The 14,782-nt window shown below is 40.6% G+C and overlaps 1 protein-coding gene across 1 annotated transcript in view; it reads right to left on the bottom strand.

The window, feature by feature from the left end:
- Nucleotides 1-14,782, bottom strand: part of MAGI2 (membrane associated guanylate kinase, WW and PDZ domain containing 2) — a 1,116,794-nt gene that overhangs the window by 45,235 nt on the left and 1,056,777 nt on the right. Inside the window, exons 17-18 of the mRNA XM_065403425.1 lie at nt 4,573-4,758; nt 709-865 (exon numbers count right to left, since the gene is read on the bottom strand). Coding sequence (XP_065259497.1) covers nt 709-865; nt 4,573-4,758 — 343 coding nt within the window. The remainder of the gene's footprint in view (nt 1-708; nt 866-4,572; nt 4,759-14,782) is intronic.

The following is a 14,782-nucleotide window of genomic DNA, read 5'->3' as shown; positions in this document are numbered from 1 at the left end:
TATTGTATTATTCCACAACCTAAATCTATTTCAAATACATTCTGATCTTAATGTAGCTGGTCACAACACTCTAGATTTCCTCCTAGCCCACTAAATAATACACTGTATCATTTCATTCAAACTATGTCGTATACACAAAAAATCATACATGTATTGAGAGCTAAACTAGAGAAATCAGCTGGGGAAAAATCAGTTTGCTGTAGATAAAATCCGTTGTTGAACTGAAAAATATTGTATTGACAACAGTGCTTTACGATGCAGAAGACATGGAGGTGGGTGTGTGGGTTAAAAAGAAGGCCATTTCACCAAGAGCATACTAGATATAAATGTGTTTCGTAAATGTCAGGAACATAAAAATGAAGTTTATTAACAATGAAGTTATGAGCAAGAGATACTAGAATATGCTTTAGTTCTCTGGCAAAAAATATCACGCCAGTAAATAGTTCTGAGAATCTGAAGTTTTAACACAGCGCTCCCTGTTTCGGGAAAGTTTTGATCCTTGTGTAGACCGACGTCTCTCACACATGTAGGTGAACGACACTTTTCAGTTTAATCGAACACACAATTTATGTTTTATAAATGTTGCCACTCAAATGTTGGCAACAGGTAACATGATAGGTCACAGTAGTTAGAAACAGAGAGAAGGTCGATTGGATCAGGTCTCACACTGTACCTAAAGGAAGCAGAACGTGGAGCAGCTGCTCTTACCTGTTTTCATGTCCTTGTAACTGGAGAGGTTGTGGAGGTGGTGGCTGTACTACGGGACTGTGGTGTGCTACAGGGCTCTGCTGAGCCATGGGGCTGTGTTGCTGTGCCATTGGGCTCTGTTTCTCTGAGCTTGGTGCTGAAGCTGGACTGTTCAGCTCTGCATAATGGGAAACTGGAGATTAAAGAGCTGTCACAGTGTGGCATTTAATAAAGGGCAAAGGTAGACAATAATCATTTTTGTAACACTCTACCTCCAATTATTTATGTTTTGTTGCTTTTATTATAATTATTATCATAATTAGATTTTAAGACATCTGAACCTACTGGACTTCATTTGATCTCCTCTGAGATCTATAATCTTGGTCACTTTTACAACTCAGGCTCACAAATCTGTTATTTAAAACTCAACTGAACTGGGCAAAGAGCTGCTGTGGTTCATAGTTTCTTTTAAAAGCCTATAACTACTGATATTTGGAAACTTTTCATTTTGGGAGACTGAAGAATCTTACTGCTTTCATTACAGTTATGGGATGACAAACTGTTGCAACAAGATTTAAAATGCTTTTGTTTGTTCCTGCTGCTTTTGAAGTCAAATGGAGTTTTGAGCTGTCAGGTTGGGTAACGGACAGTGGAGCCAGTCTTTATAAATACATATTAACCAGCTCTTCTTATCATTTATATCACAATAGCATGCAAAATATCCTAAGAGCTCTACAACTGTACACTGTAGAAACCCAGTCCCTTCCCCAAATACCCAACATCTAAAAAGATGAAGGGTAGGGAAAGGCATACAACATACAAATAAAGTGCTAGACTGTAGATTCACCACAAACAAGGGGGACTAATCTGCCTTCAGGTTTCCCCTTGCTCTGGGTTGAGGGAAGAAGCAATACCCTGCACTAGGCTTAGTGATACAGATTATTTCCCCCAAGGTCTGGGATGTACATTTATGTGTGTGTGGGATGGGAGGGAGGGAGAGAGTGCCTGGGCTCTGCTCACAAGCACAAGAGGGGATAGAGCAGCTCTGCAGAAGCTACTTATTGCTAGATGCTACTACACACAGTGTGCATAGCTGGTGTAGGGACATGAGGGGCTGCAGCTGGACAAGCGGGGCCACGATCTGTCTCAAACTGATCAGCGAAAAAACCAGCACATGTTTAAAAAGGGTTGGTGTGTGTGTAATATATATATATATATATCCACACACACCCATACACACACATGTACTTCTAGACTCATATATATATGTACATATACACACACACAAACAGTCCTCAACAGCTGTCTATCAAGCCATTGTTAGTTCCTTTTATAAGATAAAGTGGCATTACTATTAACTAGTTAATTTGATCTAGGGCTTTTTTGTTAATTTAACAATTTCCTATTGACTATATATTCAACTTTCCATAACAATTGACTATTTTATACCTATGACTATTTTCAAAGTTTGATTCTTTTAGCATAATTTTTTTTAAATATTTGTCTAATTTAGGACAAATTGTCAAAAATACCTCTAAATTTGCCTTCAAAAAGTTTGAGGCTGAAGGCACAGACAACACTGGTGTGTGTACATTGCATATTTACATGTCTACAAGCACAGTTTGCATGTACAAGTGTGATTTGTGCTTCAAAATTTCGGAGGCTGGTTTGAAAATATGATCCCTCATGCCTATGCTAGACACTTATAAACACCAGTCAAATCATACATTAATACTACTGCTTAGCATTTCTATAGCACTTTTCACCTGAGTGCACTTCACAAAGCTATTAGATACTATTACCCCTTTTTATTAATGGGGAAACTGACATTTGAGGTTAGGTAAGTGCCTAGTGTCAGTGAGTCAGTAGCAGAACTAGGAATAGAATCCAAGCCTCATGATAACTGTGCTGTAACCTCTAGAACAGAGGTGGGCAAACTATGGCCCGCGGGCAACGTCCTGCCCGACCCCTGAGCTCCTGGCCGGGGAGGCTAGCCCCCAGCCCCTCCCCTGCTGCCCCCCCTCCCCTGCAGCCTTAGCTCGCCGTGCTGCCAGCGCTCTGGGCTGCGGGCTCCTGCTGTGCAGCGCAACAGCATGGCTGGCTCCAGCTAGGCGGCGTGGCTGCCAGTCCTGCTGCTCTGAGCGGCATGGTAAGGGGGCAGGGAGCGGGGGGGTTGGATAAGGGGCAGGGAGTCCCAGGGGGCAGTCAGGGAGGAGGGGGCGGTTGGATGGGGTGGAGGTTCGGGGGGGCGGTCAGGGGTTGGGGAACGGGGGGGTTGGATAGGCGTGGGAGTCCCGGGAGGCTTGTCAGGGGGCAGGGGTGTGGATAGGGGTCAGGGCAGTCATGGGATAGGGAACGGGGGGGGGGAGGGTTGGATAGGGGGTGAGGTTCCGGGAGGGGCAGTCAGGGGGTGGATAGGGGGTGGGGACCAGGCTGTTTGGGGAGGCACAGCCTTCCCTACCTGGCCCTCCATACAGTTTTGGAACCCCAATGTGGCCCTCGGGCCAAAAAGTTTGCTCACTGCTGCTCTAGAACAATCCCTTCTCACCAGCAGCTCCAGAGTCTGCCCATGTTGCAACACTCAACATTTTAGATGCGCTTCTGCTTTTTCTTTTCTATGTAAATTAATCAGTGTCACCAGGGGTGGACCTATTTGCTAGTATACATTTTTGATAGCTAAATGCCTGTACAAGGCTGCTTTCAATGGCATAGCATGGATTATACACTATATAACCCATGCCTGAAGAGGTTTACAAAACAGATCTCTGGTTAATGTATGCCACTAACTTTAAATCTCTTTCTGAACAAAAGAAAGAGTCTGAACAAATTTGAACTGGACGTATGGATCTAATTGCTATTTGGAACGGGTGAATGCTTTAAGGAGTATCTGCTAAGAAGAGCTGACCTGTGCTCTTCCTGTACGTTTAGGTGTTTCTTCACATTGAATTCATTTACTGACATAGGGGCAGCATTATCCAGGGCCAGTGTCTGCCAATTTCCGCTATATACCAGTAGAAGAGCATTATACTCAGTATGAGTTAAGCTGATAGCACCGACAGAGCTGAAGGTCATCTAAAAAGCACACAGATCAGCAAGTGATCTCATTGGTTTCTGTATTTGACATTCCTATCCACACTAGTATTCTGCTACTGGGACTTAAAGTCACAGTTTCATTAATGCAATGGAATTCATATACGAGCACTGCAGCTCTTTCAACTTAAATTACATGAAGCTCACATCAAAGAAACTCCACTGATTGGTTTGCAGGGTGATGCCCACAATAATGAATCTGTTACCTTGTCTGCATCTGACAAACTGAGCCCTTTGGAGCTTGGTTCTCCCCTACCTTGCATAGTCACTTATATCTGTGCAAAACAGTATCAAATCAAATTTCTCCCTTTGCTCCAGTGGTGGCATTTTATATCCATTTTTGCAGTCACTCACTACAGGTATAAATGAATACACAAGATGACAGTTTATGAGTCACTTATTTCCCACTGGCTAAGGACTTGATTTTGTTCTCTTACACTTGTGAAAATAAGGAGTAACTCAATTGAAGTCAGTGGAAATCAATAATATAAAAAGGAGTGAGCTCAAAATCAGGCCTTTTAGTGAGTATTTTACATCCATGTCAGAAGGCAGTTCTTCCACAAGTCTATAGCACACACACTGCAGTACTCCCTATGCCATCAGGTTTCTTTAGGTTCTTTGAAACGTACATCCACAATTAGATTGTTTTCAAGAATTCAGATAATATTCTAGCTAGTTCTAGGGTTGCAGCTGTAACCTTTTTGTACAGCATATGCAAGCTTCAAAACAAAAACTCTACAAACTAACTGGAGATAACATAACTTTCTTCCTGGGCTTTAAGACTTAATTACTTACCCTCCTGAGGAATGATGCGAAGTGTTACACTAAGACCTGCATCTTTAATTAGCTTCACAATGTCTGCATGAGGCATGTTAATAATAGACTGGCCATTCACAGCTAAGATCCGGTCTCCGACTTTTAGTTTCGTACAGCGATCAGCAGGACTTCCATCAATTATCCTCCCTATTTTATGGGGTACAGCTAGATAGGGAAAAATATTTATAGTTAACAAATGTTACAGTAGGTGGTGGTATCCACAGACAAACAGATGGCCACATTTTCAAGAATTTCCCAGGTAAATTAAAAAAAAAAAACAAATAGGTGCACAGAGCCAGTTATTATTTGTATTGCTATTGTGTCTATAGGTCCCAGTGAGGGTTCAGTACCCCCTTGTGGCAGGTGCTGTACAGACACGAAGTACAAAGACAGTCCTGCCTCAGAGTGCTTACAAACTTGGCAGATGATAAGATGCTACAAGCGGGCAAAACAAACAGATGTGGGGAATGGCAGAAGAATGCAATAGTGAAAGTTTACATTTTGCACAATAAATAGTAATCACACCTGGCCACAGATCTCTCAATGTACAGAATTTCTTTTATTTTTAGATTTTATTATAAAAGTACAACCTAGAGATTATTTCCTTTATATTCATATTTTTTAATATGGAAAATAATTTGAATAGATGCATTCAACATACTGTTCTCGCCCCCTCCTTATATACACTCAAAGACAAAATGCAAATCATACCAGGGATTTATTGCAGTTTGCATATTCACATGTCAGGGTGAATGTACTGTTACAGTGTAAGCAGTGTATGGCACATGTATGTGCAGTATGCATATACAAATATGTAAAGTCTAGTCTTATAACATTTTCAGCTCAAACTTGTTTCTATGCTACCTTCCCCTTCATTCTCTAATTCTTTCTGTGTTCCATCTCATTCTCCCCCTCATATTTTCTTGTCCTGTGTCTTTTCCCTATTTCCCAATGTTCTTCCAAGCTCTTTCTCCACCCATCTTTTCTTGCTATGCAATCTCTGCTCCTTATCTCAGATCACTTTGCTTATTCACTAGATCTCGTCTACAGCTATTCCTTTCTCTTCTTGTCCCTCAGCCCACACTCACCAATCTCACTTCTTTCTCCCTTTCCGTTACACGCACACACTCATTCCAATGTAACTTAATTATCTAACCTGTTCCCATCCCTATGCTGAGTGTCTCCCAGACACCCCATACCTAGGTCTTAGCACCCTTAGCACAGAATTCCTAGATCTCACCACCTTCCTCCCTCTTCAGCAGAGGTGGCTGTTGGAAAGCTCCCCTTTTCAAGACCATCTGCATGGTGTGTGAGCCCTTTGGGTTTTCTCCTCCTGCCTACTTGCTGCTTGCCCACCTTTCAGCTATATCATGAGTGGATGTGACTTCCAGGCCTGCTGAGGAGGCCAGCCAAGACTTGGAACACAGAAATGATGATCCATGGACATGGCACAAAAGCAATGCAACCCACTCTCGTTGTTACAGGGTTTGCATTTTGTGGGGGAATAATTTGTTGCCCCTATAAATCAGGTTCACTCTGCAGTTCCAAATCCCACCAATCCTTTCCAACATGCAAAAGGACTCCTTAACTGGGCTGTAACCCATTATTTTCCCTTTTTCTTTATTCCAGAGATGTACCTGAAACAGTTTGGTAAAGAGCTACTCAGTAGTGTTGTGTTATTCATATGCAAAGGGCAGGTAACTATCGATAACAAGCATCTCTACATCTCTGGACAGCTGGATTTCTATTAAAAATCTGGGTGGCTAAGGAACTATCTGTTTCTTATACTACACTTATATGACACTCACTACCAGGTATCTGAGTACCTTACACGCTTTTATCCTTACAACACCACTGTAAGGTAGGGAAATACTGTTAGCCCCATTTTACACATGGGGAACTGAGGCAGAAAGGCTAAGTGATTTGTCCAGGGTCATACAGGAAGTCTGTGGTGGAGGAATAACTTGAACCTATGGCTTCCCAAGTTCGTGGCCTAACCACTGGACCATCCTTCCTCTCACCAAAGAGTAACGCAGCCAGTAGTTACCGAGGAGAACTAAGTGGTTTATTATTAACGGTTCCAGGTTTAGGATTAAACTGGCAGGATTTCTTTTCCGGAACCCAAATTTTAAAAGTAGGGTTAAACACAAAATCTCCTCCTGATTTTTTAAAAAGATGTCCTTTGATGGCCAGTCACAATTCACAATCTTATCTGAGTCATTTGCTGATTACATTGCACCACCAACCGATCAGAAGGTTTAAATATTTTCAATGCTGGCTAATCTAGTCTGCTAATAAAAGGCCTCCTACTGGCCACTGAACATCAGCCAGCACCACAGCAATAAAGGAGCGGCATGAATTCCTACGGCCAATTCTCAATAGCTGCCCCAGTCTCCAAAACATGAAAAGAGACCATTGAATTCCTACCATTGTCAACAATGTAGTTTGAAGTTTACCGTCAAATCTGAATGGAGCAACCTGTATGGAAGAGGTCATTAGTGGTGCATATGAGCACTATAATTATCTGGTCTTTTAGAGAAATTATCTGCTTTGATTTAAAACCTAATAACTCCTGAAAATGACACTTGCAAAATAACAAGTTTTAAAACTTGGAAACAAACCAAACCACAGAATTTACTATTCATTATGTGCCTTGTTTTTTAACTCAAATTTAACCAACAATGATTCCTAAAATTGAGATTGTCTATTTATTATTGGGCCTCCTTAAACTACTTTTTAAAGAACTGGACTAGATTACAAAATTAATGAAGCTATGTTTATTTATATCAGCTAAGGATCTGGCCCATTATTTGGATGTTAGTTCTATAATATAAAAAGACTGGGACAGAAGAACAATTGCTTTATTGTTGTTTTCTTTACTAAAATCTATATTTTTTTATCCTAGCAACTAAAGAGAACTGTACAGAGAAAAAGATACATTTACAAACATTTTTACAAATATCTTAGCATTCACTGCTAGTATAAAATGAATCGTTAACAGATGATATGTTCAGAATAAAAGTGTCCACAAAACAAAGTTAAAATTCCCTTTCCTTTTATAAAGGTTCGCCGAGGTGACTGTACAAACTCACCTTGCACATCGCTTATGCAATCACAATTCACAAACCCCCAATACAACTTTTGTTTCTATTATTGAAGAAAACACTATTCATGCCATTCGAGCCCTTTCTGAAATGCAGCAAATCATTAATTTTCTGAACTGAAGATACAGGTAACTACTCTGAAACTCAATCCACAGTCAGACTGCATGCTTCTTTAACATTATGCTTCAATCAAGAATACAAATTTAGCTATAGCTTTAGTAATACTGACACAATTAGAAGAAGAAGGCTAACGGCATATTGGGCTGCATTAGTAGGAGCATTTCCAGCAGATCGAGGGAAGTGATTATTCCCCTCTATTCGGCAGTGGTGAGGCCACATCTGGAGTATTGCATCCAGTTTTGGGCCCCCCGCTATAGAAAGGATGTGGACAAATTGGAGAGAGTCCAGCGGAGGGCAACAAAAATTATTAGGGGGTTGGGGCACATGATTTATGAGGAGAGGCTGAGGGAACTGGGCTTATTTAGTCTACAGAAGAGAAGAGTGAGGGGGGATTTGATAGCAGCCTTCAACTACTTGAAGGGGGGTTCCAACGAGGATGGAGATAGACTGTTCTCAGTGGTGGCAGATTACAGAACAAGAAGCAATGGTCTCAAGTTGCAGTGTGGGAGGTCTAGGAAACACTATTTCACTAGGAGGGTGGTGAAGCACTGGAATGGGTTACCTAGGGAGATAGTGGCATCTCCATCCTTAGAGGTTTTTTAAGGCCTGGCTTGACAAAGCCCTGGCTGGGATGATTTAGTTGGGGTTGGTCCTGCTCTGAGCAGGCAGTTGGACTAGATGACCTCCTGAGGTCTCTTCCAACCCTAATCGTCTATGAGTCTATGATTTTTATGAACTCAGGTACTTGCAGAATGCACCGTTGCTTGGGAAATAAGTACCCATAGGGTGGCACTTTGTTTGAAACCTTTCTTTACATTAAAATCTAATGAATTATGAGTAATCACATTTTGTACAAAAATACAGAGTTTATTCTGCCACTGTTGCAGTTGCATAACTTCCACATGTGTATGCTGATGGAAGACTAAATACCCAAAAGGAATAAAACAGCAAATTGACAGTGAAATAATTTACATTTATAAAGTACCTTGTCATCAAATCACTTCATAAACTATATACTACATCTACAATAATAATTTAACCCGTGACTGAAATGCGGCCACCTCTGGCCTGGAATGCCACAGCTGTATCACATTACTAGAGCAGTAGTACACAATAGATCAGAAAGCAAAGCAGCCCCTTTGGGGAATTTAAGTAGGAAGAAAGTACTCGGACTATCCAGGCTGGAATTTGGCTAGAACACCCTGGCTAAAATTCCTGTGCTTGCCATTGCTAACCTAGAGATAATACTGTCAATAGCACAGGGTCCCATAAAGCTATGCAGGGTCACTGGTTTGGTACTGATTCAGAGGAAAGAGTGCCTCTTATTGAATAACTAACACAACTTCACTAAGCTACTCCGTGGAGGTCTCCCATCCAAGCAGTAACCAGGCCTGATGCTGCTCAATTTATGAGTCCATAGCTGGAGATAACAAGGCTACTGGACATGAGAAATAAGTCTAATTCAATTGTAAATTGGGAGGGGAGAAGCAGAGGTGAGTTTGTTTTTTTTGCTTAAAGGTTTACACACCATTGCAAAACTTTTACACTTAAGTGCTATGTATTGAATGGGAAAAAGTGACTTTCAGCAGCTGTTAGAAACAGTGTCCTGCCTAACAAGGTAGAAAAAAGGCAGTGAGATTTCTGTTCTGATAATGTAATGCTTCTATCTTGATGCTTCTTTGGTACATTGTTTTGTCACCTGATATCCAGATTGGGAGGCTCTGTAAGATTCTCTCCAATATGTACCATTTAATTAAGCTTTGGTTAAAGTGCTATTTTTTTTCTTGATTCACTTCTTGATAGTTACTTTTGTCCAAACAAAACAATTTGGAACCTGTGGCTTAAAAAAAATGCACAAAACACTTTAGCAGGGGATGAATGTTTCCACTTGTCTTTGAAGTTCTTTACTAGTCTGTTCACCCCTTTGTATAAGGAATTAAGTGGAAGCAACTCTCCAAATATTTTTCTTTTGAACCACAGTGACTCTAGTCTGAGACACATTCTGCAGAGAGAATTCTGTCTTCTTATCTCTCATCATTGCAGCAGCCGGACTGTAATTCATATTTTGCAGATGTCCAAGCCTGCAGCAATCATGGGGGAATATTGTGACACATGGTTTTAAGAGCCCCACTTTATTTTCATTCCCTTTGGATGTGGATGAATACATGCTCATCCCACTGTAAAGAGTGATAAAAGATCCTATGTAGCTTTCTTTTGAGGGTAAGTAACTTTATTTGTGTCATCAGATCCCACAGCGTATAACCTACATGGGTGAAAATTCATGCTGAAATATATGCTTTATATAGGTCAGTGTATGATTAATAGTTAGGAATATGTGAAATTAATGTAACAATAATGTATGAAATATGCTCTCTCTCTTCAGGAAGGTGTATTTTCCCCCCATTAATCTGAAATCCTCTCAAAATGTGACAGTTGTTTCAAAGTGATAGTCATGCTTAAGCTCTTCAGGTCTCGTTAATACGTTTATTTATTTTTCAGACCACGCTGTTCCTCTGCCTTCACTCAGTGGTGTTGAGCATCCAGGGCTCAATCCTGCAAGGTGATGAGTTTTTTGGCTCTGATGAAGTGACACACTTCAGCATGTGCTTCACTGTGTGAGTAGTTCCATAGACTTCAATGGGACTACTCACATGGTTGAAGCTGTGTTGGACTGAATTGTGCTAGAGTCCTAATCAGTACCTTGCAGGAACTAGCCCTTAGATTTCACTCATCCTAATTAAACTCCCCCTGCAGTTTCAGTCTGATACTTTATTTTATTTCCTGAGCGAGGCCTCAATCCTGCAAAAGGATCCTAAACCACAGACCCTTAACCACCCCGCAGTGTCCCATTAATTTGGTCAGGGAGTAGAGCTTGTGCCTGTAGACCTCTTTGTAGGGTAGCAGCTTTATGCTGTTTTGCAGTGTTGCTCTATCCTGTTAAGCAACTGCCATGTTCTGTCCTAGAGGTGGCTGCAATTATCCTAATTTGCCCAAGCACTTCAAAATGAAAGGAATTATGAAAAGTAAGATGATGTATTTTATCATATCATAAAATGAATAATCTTATTATAGCTAGTAAGGATTATTTGTTGAGTTTGATAGTTGTCCTTTTATTTTGGCTATTGCCATTTCTCTCTCTTAACTTCCTTTGCTCTAACTACCTTGCTCATTTGCTGCAGGTAACCCACAGCAAAACAGGCTAATTCAACCAGACTTGGATTAGAAAAAAAATTCAGTTTTCACTTTACAAATCTGTTATGGCAGAAAATTATCGCTTTTGGTGACATTGGCAGAAAATTGGCATTGTGAGATGCAGCTGCTGAAAGTCTGTAAAAGTTTAAGAAAATTGTAGTAACATAGGAAAATTACATAACCAAATAGGCAAACAATGAAACAAAGAGTAAGCAGCTGGTACTTTAGATGTGGTACCATGCCAGCAACGAGGTTCCTATCAAACAAATCTCCCTTTAAAAATAAAGTCACATACTGTAATTAAGTGAACCATTACAAAATAGAACTAGTTCAGTGAACAAGACAAACTATAATTAGCAACGACATGCCCAGAGCAACCTACAATTTTTAATGTATTTACATTACATTCTATTTAGTGTCCGTGATAGAGGGTCTATCAAAAAGGGTTCTGAGTAAATACTAAATATCAAATACATTTGTAACCAGTAAAATATTAATAGTGCCAACTTAGCAGCTTTGCACAATTACTGTGAAAATTCACTACCCTGGGCACAAAATCCACCCACATGCCCTTTATCATGCTGATTGGGGTTAGTGAAAAAAATCATATTTTGCTTTCCCATTAAAAAAAATTATCCACCCAATGAATGAAGCCATAACCCCAGATCCCAAAGTGGAATGGGAAGCTTGCACTCTTACAGCGTAGCAATCTTACAGCAGTGGATGCTGGCAAATGTGCTCACAAGGGACCTGACCTTTCTGCTGCCCCTTTTGTAAAAAATGAGTGCCTGTTTGATGACTTGACTCCTGGGAGCCTGCAGTGGGCCCATCCCCCCTCTTTGTGCCCCTGACTCCCATCCCCAAACAGGGAGACAGGGAGGAACCGCCCTAGGAAAGCTGCCCTCCTATACTGCTTAGCCTTTAATTACCTTGGCCAGTCATGGGGCTGGACCTCCTTCTTGGGATAATCCTTCTCCTCTATTGCATACCCTCTCTCCTCTGCCACCGCTGCCTCCTCCTGCTCCTCCAGCTTCTCTGCCCCCAGACTGCGCAGTGAGAGTCTGATAAGCGGCAAGCTGCGGCTATTGCCAGCAGGGTTTTGTGGTGCTGGATTCACAGCAAAAGCCACAGGTTGTGTGTTGCGCTCCAACTGCCCCCATGGATCCTGCTGGCACACTCTAGGTATCTAGAGTGCATTAACGCAGTCCAGCACGGTCCACATGTAGCTAGAATGCAACATGCAGCCTGTGGCTTGGGCAGTGAATCCAAAAGCATTTTAACCCCATTCAAATTTTCCATGACTTGCCTACTATCAGACCCTCACTGTGCAGTCTCTGCATGTGCCACTGGGGCAGTGGAGAAGAAAGCCCCAGCGGCCACCCTATTTGCTGTGTTTGTTGGACCTGAGTGATGGTGAGTGACACACAAATATTGTTTTACATATGTGTGTGTGCGCACATGCTTCAGCTTGCAAAATTAGTAGATTTAAACCCGAATTACTAATTTCATAATTACATTAAAATCAGGATGATTATGAAAAAATTAGAGAGGGTGGCATCTCTGCAATGTTTGCAGAATTTGTGAAGTTGGCCAACGAAGGGGTGCCTGAAGCATTTGCATTAGGAATACAAATTGGCCTAGGACCCACTGCTACACCAGTGCTCGATGTCTGTCCTGGCACAGTGTGATGATTAGCACCAACCATATTTAAGGAAAATCAAGATAGGGCTTGAATTCTGAATTTAGGAGTCAAAGGGATGGGACACATTTTTAACATAACACTGATTAAAAAGTGTGGAAGATCTGATTTAGTTAACTAATTTATTTACAGCTCTCTGTAAACTATTTTATTTTTAAAGACACTTAGTAATATTTCTATATTTTAAAGATAAAACTAGTCCAAAGCCAAGTTTTTGTACCTCTGCCACAAAAGATTTTTTTAAATTTCCTGTTTTAGAAAGGGCAAAAAAAATCCAGGAGTTGGTTATACGCTGTGATCCATATGCTTGCTTCAGCTTGATGTGCATATACAAGGCAAGAATAGACCCTTGGTGCTAAATAAAATGCTGCCTTTCCCTCTTCTCTTTCCATCTCTTGCTCTCTTTATAAACAAAAATAATTTCTCCTGACTCAGATTCACAAGAGCCATACTGAGCTCCAAGTAATTTCTCAGCATGCCCGCTAGAAACAGCTGAACATTACAAGCAGGTGTTACCAACAAGTAATGTTTCTCACATCTATACATGCAATGTTCTCTCATAGCCTCTCTACCCCCCCCCCCCAACAGTTGAAATAGCATTGTATAAAAAGCCACTAGGCTATTGTCTCACATTTTTTTCATGTACAATAGTTAAACATCAGAAGTGATCACATGAAGGGGAAAAAAATCAAACCTCTACTGTATCTATTAAATCCTCTGGCAGATAATAACTTCTTGCCATATTTTCTTAATGTAAATGGAAACAGAAACTAAACCAAGTAAATGAGCCCTCCTGAGCCAGCTGTCCTTTCTAATATGTTATACAGTTGATCACATGAATATTTATTGTGTCCTCAATTCGCTATAGGTGAGAGTTTTCATTCAACCAGCAGGCCCCAGCATATCAGGTTTTAATTTGGAGACTATAATAAATGTAAAAATCTGTAATGTTATTTTTACTGAATTAACTTAAATTCAGTAACAACCCCATAATGTTTGCTGAACCTGTCCACAGAAGGCCTTGGCCTCCAACTTATCTTTTATTATTTCCTTGTTACTGCAAGTGAGGCTTCTTCATAAGGTTTCTTCAAATAAAAAAAGATCAGTTTGACTGGTATTTGGTTCTGCTGATCCCCCGAAGTCCTGTGATAAGCACGCTAAAAAAAGAGTGTAGCTATTGCAGAGTGGTCTCCTCACAATAAATCCCTCCCAAAAGGCCTATAGCTCTTAATTCTCCCTACTGTAAAGTGTGGGCAAAATTCTATACAAAAAATTGTGGAACCAACACATGCTGAATGTAATCAGTCACCCACTCCATTTGTTGTCTTGGGCACTCCTGTCTTTCTATGTATGTGTGTATTTGGGCTGCAAATTCTTCCAAGAATGGAGCTTGTTCATTCTCTGTAAAGCACCTAACATACTGATTTCTTTAGAAAGAGTTTCCAGTAAACTATGTGTGGAGAATAAGTATTATTAACTATTTCCAGAGAAATTGGAGAAGTGGTGATGCTTGAGTCAACATTACTGTGCCAGGCACAATTTTATGAGAATCAGCATAATTATAAAATGTAAATAATGATTCAGTACAGAAATTACCAAAAACATTTTTGTAAAGAAAATAATATGTAAAAAGGCCCTAAATGGGTTTTGTGAACATTTGTGATCGTTTTCTTATTCCAGTACAGCATCAAAGGAGTTGTCAGTGAAACATGAAGACATATCACTATGTGCCCATGACTATTAGATTTATAACACGTCTTAAAACAGACCCTAAATAAGAGACTGACAGACAGAGGTCTCTGGTTTCTCACAAAAGGCTTAACTGACACCTATAAAATCCAAGATAAGCTTCTGAATGACTACAGAAAACAGCATTATAAAAAAGTTTACTTCAGACTTAGAGTTTCTTTGAACTCCTTGGGGTTTTGAGATAAAGAACAGCTTTATTGACTGACTGATGAACCTGTGTGTGTGAGATCTGAGACTATGCTTTGTGCCCCCACTTCACCGGTACTTCTTAGTGGGTAACAAGGTGCCTCAGGATCCAAACCTAGGAGAAAGATTCACCTCTGAC

The sequence above is a fragment of the Emys orbicularis genome, chromosome 1, assembly GCF_028017835.1.
Source record: "Emys orbicularis isolate rEmyOrb1 chromosome 1, rEmyOrb1.hap1, whole genome shotgun sequence".
NCBI lineage: Eukaryota > Metazoa > Chordata > Testudines > Emydidae > Emys > Emys orbicularis.
Note: the sequence above shows the minus strand (reverse complement) of the source record. Positions and strands in the feature narration are given on the sequence as shown.